This window comes from Dasypus novemcinctus, chromosome 6 (genome assembly GCF_030445035.2).
Source record: "Dasypus novemcinctus isolate mDasNov1 chromosome 6, mDasNov1.1.hap2, whole genome shotgun sequence".
NCBI classification, from domain to species: Eukaryota; Metazoa; Chordata; class Mammalia; order Cingulata; family Dasypodidae; genus Dasypus; species Dasypus novemcinctus.
The window spans coordinates 14,732,352-14,745,638 of record NC_080678.1 but is presented as its reverse complement, the minus strand read 5'-3'; the positions used below and the strand labels follow the sequence as shown (position 1 = coordinate 14,745,638).

General features: G+C 46.0%; 1 protein-coding gene across 1 annotated transcript in view; it reads left to right on the top strand.

The window, feature by feature from the left end:
* Positions 1–13,287, top strand: part of LOC101423583 (scavenger receptor cysteine-rich domain-containing protein DMBT1-like) — a 225,240-nt gene that overhangs the window by 168,149 nt on the left and 43,804 nt on the right. Inside the window, exons 63-68 of the mRNA XM_058298189.2 lie at positions 190–222; positions 1,728–1,881; positions 3,425–3,642; positions 6,237–6,278; positions 8,448–8,477; positions 8,981–9,134. Of these exons, the coding sequence (XP_058154172.2) occupies positions 190–222; positions 1,728–1,881; positions 3,425–3,642; positions 6,237–6,278; positions 8,448–8,477; positions 8,981–9,134 (631 nt within the window). The remainder of the gene's footprint in view (positions 1–189; positions 223–1,727; positions 1,882–3,424; positions 3,643–6,236; positions 6,279–8,447; positions 8,478–8,980; positions 9,135–13,287) is intronic.

Here is a 13,287-nt window from a genome sequence, read left to right as displayed (position 1 = left end):
AAGTGGCTCAAGTGACTGGGTCCCTCCTTCCCATATGGAAGGTCCTGGATTCGGTTCCCAGTGCCTCCTAAAAGATGAGCAGACAGTGAGCGCAAACAATGAGGTGGGGAGAAATAAAATAAATCTTTAAAATAATAATGATAATAATTTCCCCTGGATGGCATCATAATCTCCCTTTTTTCCCTCTAGGACTTTCTACAGCTTCTCAGGAGCATGTAACAGGTAGTGACATGTTTTAAATCGCAATGCTAACTCTGTTCTCAGGGAATCATCACGGCAGGCACCAGGCAGTGTTCCCAGGATTTAATATGGAAAGGAGACAGGGTGGTGTGGGGGGAGTGGGGGGGCAAGGTCTGCTCCTCTGCTTCCCATGGTTCCTTGGGCAAGAAGGCCAGGGCAGTCTGGGAAAGGAAAACGTGAATCTGCCTGGGCCAGAGTAGGCTGGAAGAAGGGAAGAGGCAGGGGTGAATGTGGCTCCATCCTCAGCCTGTCTGCTTTGGGCACAGTCCTGCAGTGAGCACCAGCCCATCATCTCCTGCCACAAGGTAGCTTTGAGGAAATCCAGAATCTCAGTGTAATTCTGCCCTGGCCATGGTTATTGTAACCTACAAAAGTAGTCAGTGATGTGACTATAGGACAAGGGGGTGGTTGCCACTCCCTCCCATCCATCTCACAAACTCTCAGTCTCTCTCTCTTTCTCTCTCTCTCTCTTTCTTTCTCTCTCTGTCTCTCTCTCTCTCTGTCTCTCTCTCTGTCTCTCTCTCTCCCCCCCCCCCTCTATCTTTCTTCCTCCCTCCCTCCAATAACCACTGAGATGAACAAGAAAGACTTGAAATCTGTGGGATTCTGTGAGGATTGCAAGTGGTTTGGGGGGAGAGAAAAGAGGAGAAGGATATAAAGAAGAAAAAAGCAAGTTACTTCATCATTTAGGGATGAGGTCAATAAAGTATATTGTGTTTTCAAATTTCCTCTGAAGTAATTTGGTGCTGCTTTAAAAATGTGTGTGTGTGAGTGTATAGCTATCTGTACTAGCATGAAAGAATTAGATTTCATCATGATATAGTTTAACTCTTATAAATAGAAAGACCTGTAAGTTCCAATCTCAGAGGAGATACTGAGTTAAAGGAAAAAGTCTACCCAGCAAAAGTGGTTTAAAAAAAGTGCTTAAAGTGAGCCCCCCATTCTAACCCCTCAACACAGTCTATAACAGTCCCTTTCTTGTCATCTTTAATTTCATCAAACCCCAAAGCTGTTCTGGATGCTCCTGCTCCCCAGACCACCTCAAACTCCTCTTGCACAGGCACATAAATCCTCTGTCTCTTTGTTTCCCTTTTCCAATTTCTCCTTAAGTGGATCTACTCTGCGTCTCCAACAAGCAAGAACCCTTCCCTTTTAGAAAGAGGAGGAGCAATAAACAGAGAGGACAAACATAGACCATGTAGATTGAGCAGCAGGGAGCAAGGAAAGGCAAGGCGTGCTCACTCCTTGATCCTTTTTGACCCATTAGTATTAGATTGAATGGACTCTGCTTCCCAAGAGATATTTAGGCTAAAGATTTAGTCAGACCACTTGTGTGTGTGTGTCCATCTAGGCAAACTGCTGCCCAACTCCAGCAGGCCTTTGGGTGTGAGCTTGTCACCACTGGGATTGCACTCCCGCCATGCCAGATTTGTGCACAAATGGTGTTGTGGGGACACATCCTGACATTCTTTTTCCTCTTGTTTCAGAAGGAAGTAGCTCTTGTGGAGGGGTCATTTCTAGTCTCTCTGGCTCATTTTCCAGTCCACGGTATCCAGAAAACTACCCAACAGATATCCAATGTGTTTGGGAGATCCATGTCGATAAAAAATTCCACATAGAGCTCATGATTCCAAGTTTGAAGTAAGAATAAAACTTTTTTAGAGAGAGTTCTATCTAAATAAGGATATTATTTTGTGCAATTATAGTAAAAATACTTTTTTTAGTGGAAAACATTTATGGCAAAAGCAAAAGAACATAAACTTCTAGAGTCTTTCTAAGTTGAAGTTTGGGTTGTGTAGTGCTATTCAATGAGTTAATTCTAGCTTGGAAATTTCAGTTAGTGGCTTATTTTCTTACCGTATTTGGTTTATTCTTATTTTAATAAATTTTCTCTTGACATTTTCTTAAAAATATCACAAAAACCTTTCTTCCTGGTTTTGTCCTTGTTCACTGGGTACCAATATTTTTCTTCTTTGACCTCCTTTTTCCTTTAAATAAAATTTAAACAATGAGAGGCCTTCCATATACACACATTATCTAACTACTCCAGCCATGGGCCCTGCATCTTCTAGTGGTTTCTGCAAAATGAAAGGAAACCTGAGATATCCTTGTCTCATCTCTTACATGAAGAGATAAGTTTTCCAAATCACTGCAACTTTTTTTCTCCATGACACAAAATAATATGGCAATTTTTTTAGTACTGGCTGCATGTCCAGGCTCTGTGCTATCTACTTTACAAGCATCATCACAGTCCAGTGTCATTACACCCCTGTGAGATAGATGCTGTTGTCATTCCCATTAGAGATGGGGAAATGGAGGCTCAGAGAGATTAATTTTCCCAAGTCTAAACTATCTAGGTCTGTCTGATATCACAGCCCCAGCTCTTTACCAAGAGCCCCAGCTCTTCATCCCAACTTTTCTATAAGTGAAGTCTGCACAAAGCCCTTGTTCTTTTTGCATGTGACACATATCATGCCACCAACACAGCAGTACTGCAGAATTCTGTGATAACCAGTTTGTGGTATGTGCTGGTTGGTTGCTCAGTCATGACTAACCCATGTCCATGGAGTCAGACCATTCCCTAAGCCAAAGAATGTCCTAGAAACAGGTTATCTTCATTGATTAAATCCCTAAGGACATATGTAGCCCGTGAGGTAAAAGCCCCAACTCCTCAGCTCCAAAGTCTATCTTGTTATCAGTTATCTGTTGCCTCAAAGTCATCCCTCATGAATAATTGCCAAACTTCAAATACCCTTCCATCTGCTGCTATTGTTTTTATTCTAACATCAAATTTGGTCTCTCCAGGAATTGGGGGATGGAAAACATGAAAAATAAAGATAAGAAAATCTGGCTTGGATGGTCATCAGGAGTGATATGGCTGTTAGGAATTTATGTGCATGGTATATCAGTATTGCCTAATGTTCCATATAGATTGCGATTGGACAAAACAATTATGATTTTTAAACTTTTGTCAAAAAGCTGAAACCATAAACTTCACACACCCCTCTGGCAAAGAAAAGAGTTCTGAAAATGAGGCATCTGAAAAAATTAGTAGTTCGTATATGAATGTGCAATTTTAAGCATAATCCAAAGATTTGATCCCTATGATTGTCACACTTTTTAAACTTTAAAATCTAGAAAGTTTCTAACCTGCCATTATCCTTTCATTTCTGTTTCCTCTCAGACTAGAAGATATTTTTGGGTGTCCCTATGACTCAGTTGAAATCTTTGATGGCCCCAGAATTGCCTCGCTCTCCATGGGGAAGTTCTGTGCCCCAGTAGCCGTGGTGTTTCTCTCCTCCTCAGACATCATGACAGTGGTGTTCCAAAGTGATTCCTTGATAACCAACACTGGATTTTATGCTTTCTTCAATGCAATTCCACAGAATGAAGGGGAGTCAGGTAGGAAGTGTCAAGGAGGTGTTTGATCTTTGAAACAGAATCATTTTCCAATTTGAGGAGTTTGCATATTAGCAGAGGCCTGGGGTTTTGTCCGAAAAGACGCCCATATCTAGCCCGGTCAAACCTGCTCCATAACTGCTAGTTTTTCCCAGGAAGAGGGACGCACGTGCAGCTAAAATAGGGCAGCATGTGCAGCCGATATGGAAATGACCAGGCTACTCCCTTCCCTGGAGAAGAATCAAATTCTCTAAAGTGTCCTTTGGCTGCTGGGCCACCTCCAGGCTCTTGGGAACTGTCCAGGGTGCTGGAGTCCAGAAGTCAAACTCTCCTGTGGTGAGATTCCGCTTCCCTCCACCAGATGGCCCATTTCATGTCTTCTGTTCATTGGACCCTAGAACCACCCAAACGAAAGGCTTGGGGACTCCCATTGGCCATGGCCCTACAGGCAGTCATTCATGAGCCAAGCTCAGTTTGCATCCTACAAGCACCTAATCTGCCACTCTTGGGGGCTCTGGTGCTCAGATGCCCCTGCAGGAACCCCAAGAACTATTTCAGGCCACCAGAAAACTGGAGCGTAAGTCCCTGGCTGCAGTTTTGGGGGTATTTCCTTTTGAGTTAGAAAACTCCTAGGTTTGTTCCTCAAAGGCTTGTTTGAGACCCTCCCCTGGGAAGGCAGAGTAAGTTCCAGCATTTGAAATCCAGACCACTCTCAGGCTCAAGGCCATCATTTACTCATCCAGCAATGAAAGTGCTGAGGTTTTACTAGGAGCCAAGCCCAGCTCTAAGTGCTAGGGACAGAGGCAAGCAGAACAACTTCTGCCTTCTTTTTTATTTTTTTAAGAGATTACATTCTCTTTCTTTTTAAAAAATTTATTTATTATTTCCCCAACACTCAGATGGCTCTCTTATGATTGCTTGTTGTCTGCTCAGTGTCTGCTCATTGTCTGTTTGTTTCCTCTGGAGGAGGCACCGGGAACCAAACCCAGGACCTCCCATGTGGGAGGTGGGCACTCCACTGCCTGAACCACATCTGCTCCTGATTTTACATTCTAGTGTGTGTACAGGGTGGGGGACTGAGACACAAGAAACAATGGAAAAATCAGTGAGCAAGATGATTTCGAGGCAGTGATAAAGAACTGGGAATTAAAAAGCAAAGTTGCATAGTTAGAGAGAGCTTGGGGTGAGCAGAGGCAACTGCGGATTGGATGGGAATGGATGACCTTTCTCAGGAGGTTCCAGAATGAAACACAGTAAGTGTGAGGGCCTCAGGGCCTTTGGCTATATTGGAAAAATAGGAAGGAGGCCAGTGTGTCAGAGCCTGTGGGCACAGCAAGGGAAGGCCATGCCTAGAGTGCCTCCAGGAGATGGCAGGCAGTTCCGACTGCCACAAGCCTGTCAGCTCAGAAATAGCCAATCCCATTTGGCTCTATGAATTCACAGAGTGTGCCTTTCCAGGGTTTAAATCTTCACTTAGCCAAGCACAGCTGATGCATCAAAAAAAGCAGCTTGGAATTCTCTTCCCCAATAGCCCAGCATTGTGACCCCTAGAAAAACCTACCCTACGTGGCCAGAGCCAAGATACGCCAAAAGCTGAGGTTTGCTTTGTAGTCATGCTCCGATTGACTTGTCACCACAGGCCTCTCAGAGAGACGTTACTGGAGTCCCCATTTTACAGATGAGGAAACTGAGGCCCAAGGAGATGAAATAGCTTGTCCAAGGGTACACAACCAAGAAGCAGTTGGCCAAACCCACCCTCTATCTCACTCTAAAACCCTTAAACCCAACTCATTACAGAATCAAGATAGCTTGAAATCTTTGCTCTACTTAAAACTTCCCCAAATAGAAAATAAATCATGCTCTGTTTAGAAGGTTGGACCAGGACCGAGGCTGGCAGGCAGCTTGGGCAAGTGTTCAGGCCATGTGGAGGTCCTCTACCAAGGGACCTGGGGCACCATGTATGACAGCCTGTGGGACCTGAGTGAAGCCAAGTTCGTGTGCCACAAGCTGAGGTGTGCACAGGCCATTGCCACCCCTGGGAAGGCCCACTTTGGCCCAAACTCTGGAGACATCCTCCTGGACAATGTTCAGTGTTCAGGAAGTGAGAACCACCTTGGCCAGTGCCCCAGCTCTGGCTGGCCAGACCACACTGCGGCCACCATGAAGATGCTGGCATCATTTACTTGGGTAGCCTCTTCTCCCATGTTAGGTTCTTTCTGATGTTTCAGCCAGCAGCAGCTTAGTGAAGCTAAGCTGCATGGGCAGAGTCCATGCACAGGGCAGGGTCAGGGAAGCTAAGAAAAATGGCCCAACAGGTGAATATCCCTTCAGCCAGGTAGATAGAGAACACCAAAAGCCTGTCCCCATCCTGAAGACAAATGCACAGGACCACACAAGTAGCTGCCCTTTCCTCCACAATCTCTCCCAGGTCCGAAGCTGCTTTACCAGGGTCTTAATGTGCCCTTGTTCTTGTTTATATGGCATGCAACCAGCTCAAGACTTGACCACGCTAAAAGAAAAATCACTTCTGTAACTTTGTAGAAGTTAATTTCAATGTGCTAAATTTACTTTTGTTTTTATGTTTTTCACTCATGCAGATGCTGGGGCCTGGACTCCAGATGTGAGCCCCACCCCTCCAGGTAGGTTGGACTGTGTGAACTCCCACTCTCTGCAAAGGTAATAAAAATCTGACCTCTGCCCTGGCCTGGGGGATAACAGCCTAGACTACTGATTTCCAGTGCTGGCCACATACTAGAATCACCCAGGTAGCATTTACAATTCCAGATGCTCAGGCTGCACCCCAAACCAGTCACATCAGAATCTCTAGGGTGGCCCCAGGCATAGTCATTTTAAAGCTCTCCATGGGAATCCAATGTGCAGGCAAGCTTGAGAACTAGTGCCTCAACAACAAGCTAAAACCCACATTGCCCAAATGCATGGTGCCCAACAGTCTCCTCTCTGGATGACAAAGCAAGGAAAGGCAGGAGAGGAAAGGAGGAGACAGGTTGCCTCTTGGGACATGGCTTAGAAAATCAAAACATGCAGGAAAACAAAGGTGTCATTGAATGCCAAGAATAGACTGATGGTGAGAAATTAGCTGCTTGGGGCTCTGCTGTGGGCCTCCACACCTCAGCCAATTCAGTAGGGGTGGGAAAGAGGAAACCTTCTTCAGGGAACCTACTCAACATTAAAGAGTGGCAGTGACCTTCCAAACTCGCGATTCCAGCCGGATTCAGAGTACCTGTGTTCCTGCTTCTGTAGCCACCCTGCTCCCTGGGAAGGGGTCTCAGCTGCTCACACCCGTGGCCTCTGGCACCCTGAGCCCTGCCAAGCCTCTTTCTCCCTGCCTCTGCCCAGTGACGGCTGCCACCACTGCCCCTGGGGGGGAAAGGTCAGGGACACACCCTGTGGTGTCGTGGAGCAAGAGAAGATGGCAGCTGTACCCTGTGGGCTTATAGCACCATGGTACCCTTGGTGGGACACTCGGCTGGAGCCTCTTGTCCTCTCTGAGCAGGCACCTGCATCCTAGAGTGGAGGCTGCTGTCCCCTGAGGCTTGCCCCTCTGCTGGGTTGGGGTGATAGGCCCGTGGGAAAGTGAGACTGGTTTCTCCAGCCCCGGCCACGGCCCTGAATTTTCATTTTGCACTGGGCCCCAGTCCTGGAGAGGAGGCATGACACAGCACCTTTTGTCAGGGATCACAAACAGCTGAGCTCTCTCTCATTTACTCTGGCCTGTCCCATCTTCCTCAGGGCTCATCAGAGAGCTCTGTGCCAAGGTCCTCTGGGATCCTAGGGTTTCAAACCTCAGGGCTTTTCTCTGCCTTAATATCCCTTTCTGATGCAGATATACACAGCTGATGGGAAAGAGAATGGGTCATGGGATAAAAGAAACTAGAGGAGAAAGGGACTCATCGATGTCTAAATAGAATTCCACTCTAAACATCAATTCAGCTAACCAGTTATTCGTGCAGCATTGTGTACCTACTTAGGCCCAAAAAGGAAGGATTTTGTCATTCAGTTCTCAGAAAGAACTCTCTTGTATTAAGCACTTTAACTAGAGAAAAATGAGACACTTCAGGTTGAAAGAATTCTTTTTTCTGCTATCAAACACCCTTCCTGGCAAAAGCCTGAGCAGAGCAGTCGGTCAGTGTCATCTTCAGCTTCACTGTCCTTCAACTTGCAGTGAGGTTGACAGAGGAGGGACATTGAGAAGCAGGAATTCTCCAGTGCAGTCCATCCATTTGCTTCAAGCTCCTTCCCCACTAAGCCCTTAGGGTAAAATTCAAACAAGTACCACATTCCAATAAAGCCTGCCCTGCCCTCAGCCTGCCATGCAGTGAGAACTGAGGATACATCTAGAATACTAAGCAGTAAGCTATATCGTCATCAAAGCCAAAGGACCGCCTGAAAAGAGCAAGAAGGTGCCCTTGAGCCTGACTTTTCTCATCTAGGCTTTCAACTGCTGGGGTTTTTCCTTCCTGGATTTCAGGACTCAGTTACTTTCTACAGACTCATAGACACGGCCATTAGCCTGATGATGTCACTGTGGGTAATTCCTAGTGACCAGCTGATCTCAAGACAACCCTTAGTGGACCTTATCAAGTAAGAGAGAACAAGTCCTGTAACTCAGCGTCGTCTGGGGTTTCCTGGTGAATCGATGGAAAGAGGGGAAAAGGTCCATCCTTCATCATGCCCGCACCGCTTGTCACAACTCGAGGCGTAGTAGGCTCATCCCTTTGCACGCGAGTGTAAGATGATTTTATGGTGCTCAGGGGTCTCCTGATTTTCTTTGGTTCTGTGTTTTGCAGCTGCCATCCCTCAAGCCCCTGTTCCACAAGGTAACTCATTTTCATTGAAAGTGTAACCTGTAAGTATTCAATCGAATGGTCACTTTAATAAGTCATGAAAGCAGAATAGATGTCTGTCTTTCCCCAGTCGCATAAGAGGAAGGATGAGTGAGGTGGACCCCTCACAAATGGGTGGCTTGTCCACATCTGAACTGAGCTGGTTTGCAAGGCAGGGGACGGGGGAAGGCATTCATGAAGTTGAGGCAGAACCCCCCACACTTGCCACATACGTATGTTCAATCCCGTTCCCATCCCCACTGCAATCTACTGCAGGAGCTGCGCCCCCCCCCCCGGGCCTCCACCCTCCCTCCCCCTCAGTCCCTCTGGCTAGTATCAGTACAGTCACTCCCACTAGCCGTGCCACAGCTGCATCCACACCAGCAGGGTCCCCCGTGTTGTGAATCCGGACTGTTGAGATTCTGGATTCTGTCCCTGGGGAAATGCAAGGTGCAGGCCTGAAGAAGCCACCATGGGTCCCTCGTCTGCTCCTACAGGTGGAAGTACCGATTGTGGTGGAGTCATTTCCAGTCTCTCTGGCTCCTTCTCGAGTCCTTGGTATCCGACAAACTACCCTACTGACATGGAGTGCGTCTGGGTGATCCACGTGGCTGAGAAGTTCCACATAGAACTGACGATCCCAACCCTGAGGTAAGCAGCTTGGCCCTTCACCTCACAGGCCAGACTAGACTTGAATCCATGTTTTCCTCAAAGAGGTGGCCCTGTCCATGGGACGGATCCTTCTGGGTGGGAATCTGTCTAGTCATCTGGGCTTAGAGAGTCCTTTAATCATTTAGTTCCACTTCCTAGGCAGTGCCTAAGTGCCCCGTGAGCATCCCCAGCCCTCAGCTGGAGATCCCCCTGGGGATACCCCGTCCCTTCACCCTCAGCCCGCTCCACTTTGACACGCAAGCGTCTCCCTCTGTTTTTCTCATTCCCACTGAATGGCCTTCGTTCTTCCCGGTAATACTGGACAAAACAAAGCCAGTTCCTCTTCCCTTCAAGAATTTGTACCATGTCCTCCTAAGATTGTTCTTCTACAGATTAAACAGCCACAGCTCACTCATTGCTCCCATCAGGTACCATGTACTTCCTACCTCTTTCTCGAACTATCCCCCATTTTTAAAGGAGTCACCCTATTTTAATGCGTATTTATTTATATACATATATATTCATATGCACATACATATACACAGCTCACTTTTTTATGAATATGGCATTACCTCTCCTAATAACGTTTACCCCAGTTTCAGCTTTCTGCGGACTTTGTCAGGGTTTATCCCAGACATCTGCCCCTGCTTTCCATTTGTGTTCATTGACTACAGTCATCAAAGGCCTGGATGGTTAAATGCTGCCTTCAAAAAATGTAAAATGCTTAAAAATAAAAAAACAACAACAAAGTAAAATGGATAGGCAGTGTAGAGTATGGCAGATCCAATTAGTTTTATCTGGTAGCTAGAATTCCTTTTAAATATAGAGGGCACAAAGCTATGTCAAGGGCATTATGTATTATGAGCAAAATTTATTTCTCATTCGTTCGTTCATTTATCATTCATCCATTCCTTCAACACATATTTGCTTGTTGAAAGCAATGGGAGAAAATTGGGAACTCCATGTTTAAAATCTATGAAATTTGCATGTCTAGTATTTTGGGATACAGAGAATCACTTAATCACTTTATCACTTCTGGAAAGTGGTCATTCCAAACAGCTCTAATGGCGCACACTCCCTGTAATCTCAAACTTACTATTCCAACATGTGTTCTGCTATAGTATAGGAGCACACAAATAAAGTTGCTGGTAAACGTGTTGCCTAAACCCAGAGCTTAGTTGCTGATTTGCGGGTTTTGATGTTTTTAAGTCTAGGTTTATTTATATTTGTTTTGTCCTTCTCAGGACATTAAGTTAGTTACTATGGAAACCAGTGGTTCTCAGCCGGGGGGTGATTTTACCCTCCAGGGGGCAAGTGACAACATCTTGAGACATTTTTGATTGTCGAGACTTGGAGGCAGAGGGGAATACCACTGGCATCTAGCAAGTAAGGTCAGGGGTGCTGCCAACTACCCTGCAACGCACAGGTCAGCCCTCACCACAAAGAATTATCTGGTTCAAAATGTCAATAGTATTGGAAAACGGACTTGGCCCAGTGGTTAGGGCGTCCATCTACCACATGACTCGTGTGGAGCTGGCCCACACACAGCGCTGATGTGCGCAAGGAGTGCCCTGCCACGCAGGGGTGTCCCCGTGCAGGTGAGCCCCACGCGCAAGGAGTGCACCCCATAAGGAGAGCCGCCCAGCACAAAAAAAGTTCAGCCTGCCTAGGAATGGTGCCGCACACATGGAGAGCTGACACAACAAGATGACACAACAAAAAGAAACACAGATTCCCGTGCCACTGACAACAATAAGAGTGGACAAAGAACACGCAGCAAATAGACACAGAGAACAGGCAACTGGGGTGGGGGGTGAGGAGAAAGGGAGAGAAATAAATAAATAAATCTTTAAAAAAGAATGTCAATAGTATTGAGAAACCCTGATTTACCCTGAAGCAGGCTCTGTTATTTGATATCACAAGAGCTTTGTTTCACCCTCCATTTGTAAAAATTACATATGTATGTAAAGTGTGCCATTTCATTCTTGCAAGAGGCATGTGTCCAGTTTTCTGATGAAATGATTTCTTAGTTTGCATGTCACCTGTTACTGCCACACCACTATCCGCTTACACACAAATGTTAGCAGTTGCTTTTTCTTAAAAACTTTAAGGGCTAGTTCAAGGTTCTGGGTTTTTATTTCATTGGAACAGATATGTTTTGCTCTGAGCAGCTTTTCTAGTCCAGTACTCAGTTTGTGTACTAATTATATTCACTGTGCATGTATATATTTCTAAAGCACATGACATGTGCGTCAAAGGCTACTCACTCTTATTTAAATGCAAGTGTTCATATCTCACAACTTTATCAAGTTAAGAAAATGTTGATGTTCTTTAAATGTGTATTTACTGAGCACCTACTCTGTCTGGGCCCTAGTCGAGGGCTGGACTTACCGTGCCAAACAAGACAAATAGACAGGATCCCAACCCTCATGGACTTTACCTTCTAGATATGGAGACAAATAGTACTCAAGAAACCAATAAATAAAGAGGACAGCATCAGGTAGGGATAAGTAGGTAAGTGCTATGAAGACAACTCCTACACACACATATACGTGGAAGGAGGACAGAGAGTGAAGGGGAGAAGTCCGTTAGTAGGATGCGCAGGGGCGACTTGACTGATCACCGAGTTGGATGAAACACATCATAAAAACCCTCAGTTTGAACCAGACTATTGTGTGGCATTGGCAGAAAGAGTCCTGCCCAACAGGCCCTCAGAGCTTGCATGCTGTCCCCATTTCCCACTGCTCAAGACCTTTCTGAGTTTTACTCGGTGGGAGGAGCATTCAGAAGAATAGACACCCAAGAGGTGTCTAGGACAGCGGGCTACTTTTCCCTTTTTTTTTTTTAAGATTTATTTATTTATTTATTTCTCTCCCCTTTCCACCCACCCACCCCGGTTGTCCACTCTGTGTCTATTTACTGCGTCTTCTTTGTCCACTTTCTGTTGTTGTCAGCGGCATGGGAATCTGTGTTTCTTTTTGTTGCATCAGCTCTCCGTGTCTCCATGTGGGCAGCACCATTCCTGGGCAGCTCTCCTTACGGGCTCACTCCTTGTGTGTAGGGCTCCCCTACACGGGGGACACCCCTGCGTGGCAGGGCACTCCTTGCGCGCATCAGCACTGCACGTGGGCCAGCTCCACACGGGTCAAGGAGGCCGAGGGTTTGAACCGTGGACCTCCCATGTGGTAGACAGATGCCCTAACCACTGGGCCAAGTCCGCCACCTACTTTTCCCTTAACCATCTGCAAACTAATGTCAGTTGAGATCACTTGTGCTTCAAGATGTACACAAATTGTGCTTAAGCCTCTGCCACCACCCCATCCCCCATCCAGTGCTAAGTCCAAAGTTCTCCCTAAGATTCTTCAATCCCCGGGGATTTCCATTCTCATGATCATTTCTTATTTCGATTTCCTCTTCCCATGGAAACTAGCTAGAGTCTCCTTCCACTGTTCCCCTCTCCTCTCTGCCCTGCACTGACCTTTTGTGAAACATGACCCCTTTTCCTTATTCCCATCTTCCACCCCACAGAAAACACCACTTCTGAAAGGCATTCAGTGTGGGGCAGCAGTCACTTAAGATTTGGAGTGACAGAAGAGGGGGTTATACATTGCAAGCAAAGAACTTAAAATTGAATATTAGACACCATGTAGCCAAGCTCTTTTGCCAACCATCCCCGTTCAGAATTTCCTACTAGCTACATTTCTCTACAGACTCAAGCCTTCTCCAAATTTCTCATCTTCCCCCTGCCCCCAACCTTATTCTTTCCCTTTTCCTCTCTCCCATTCAGTTCCATCTCCAATTTTCTCTTCCCTTTTTAAGCAGAACAAACTTGCTATCCCTTTGTTTCCTTGATTCCTTTAAGGCAACACCTAAAAAGCCTCCTCTTTCATTCCTAAAATAATCTATCAGTGTACTTCTCTTAACCAAGAGACTTTCCCCCCTAAGGAAATTTTGGGTCAGCCATTAAAATAATTTTTTTAAGTGCTACCATTCTCATATCAGTCATCCATCCATCTTACCCTTTTCTCAGGCCCATAAACTGATCATTGTAGTGCAGTACTCTGTGTGCTGCATCACCGAGCCCCTGCTACATGGCAGGTAACTAAGCACTCTGCACATGCCATTTTGTTTCAGCTTGGCTATGAATATAGCC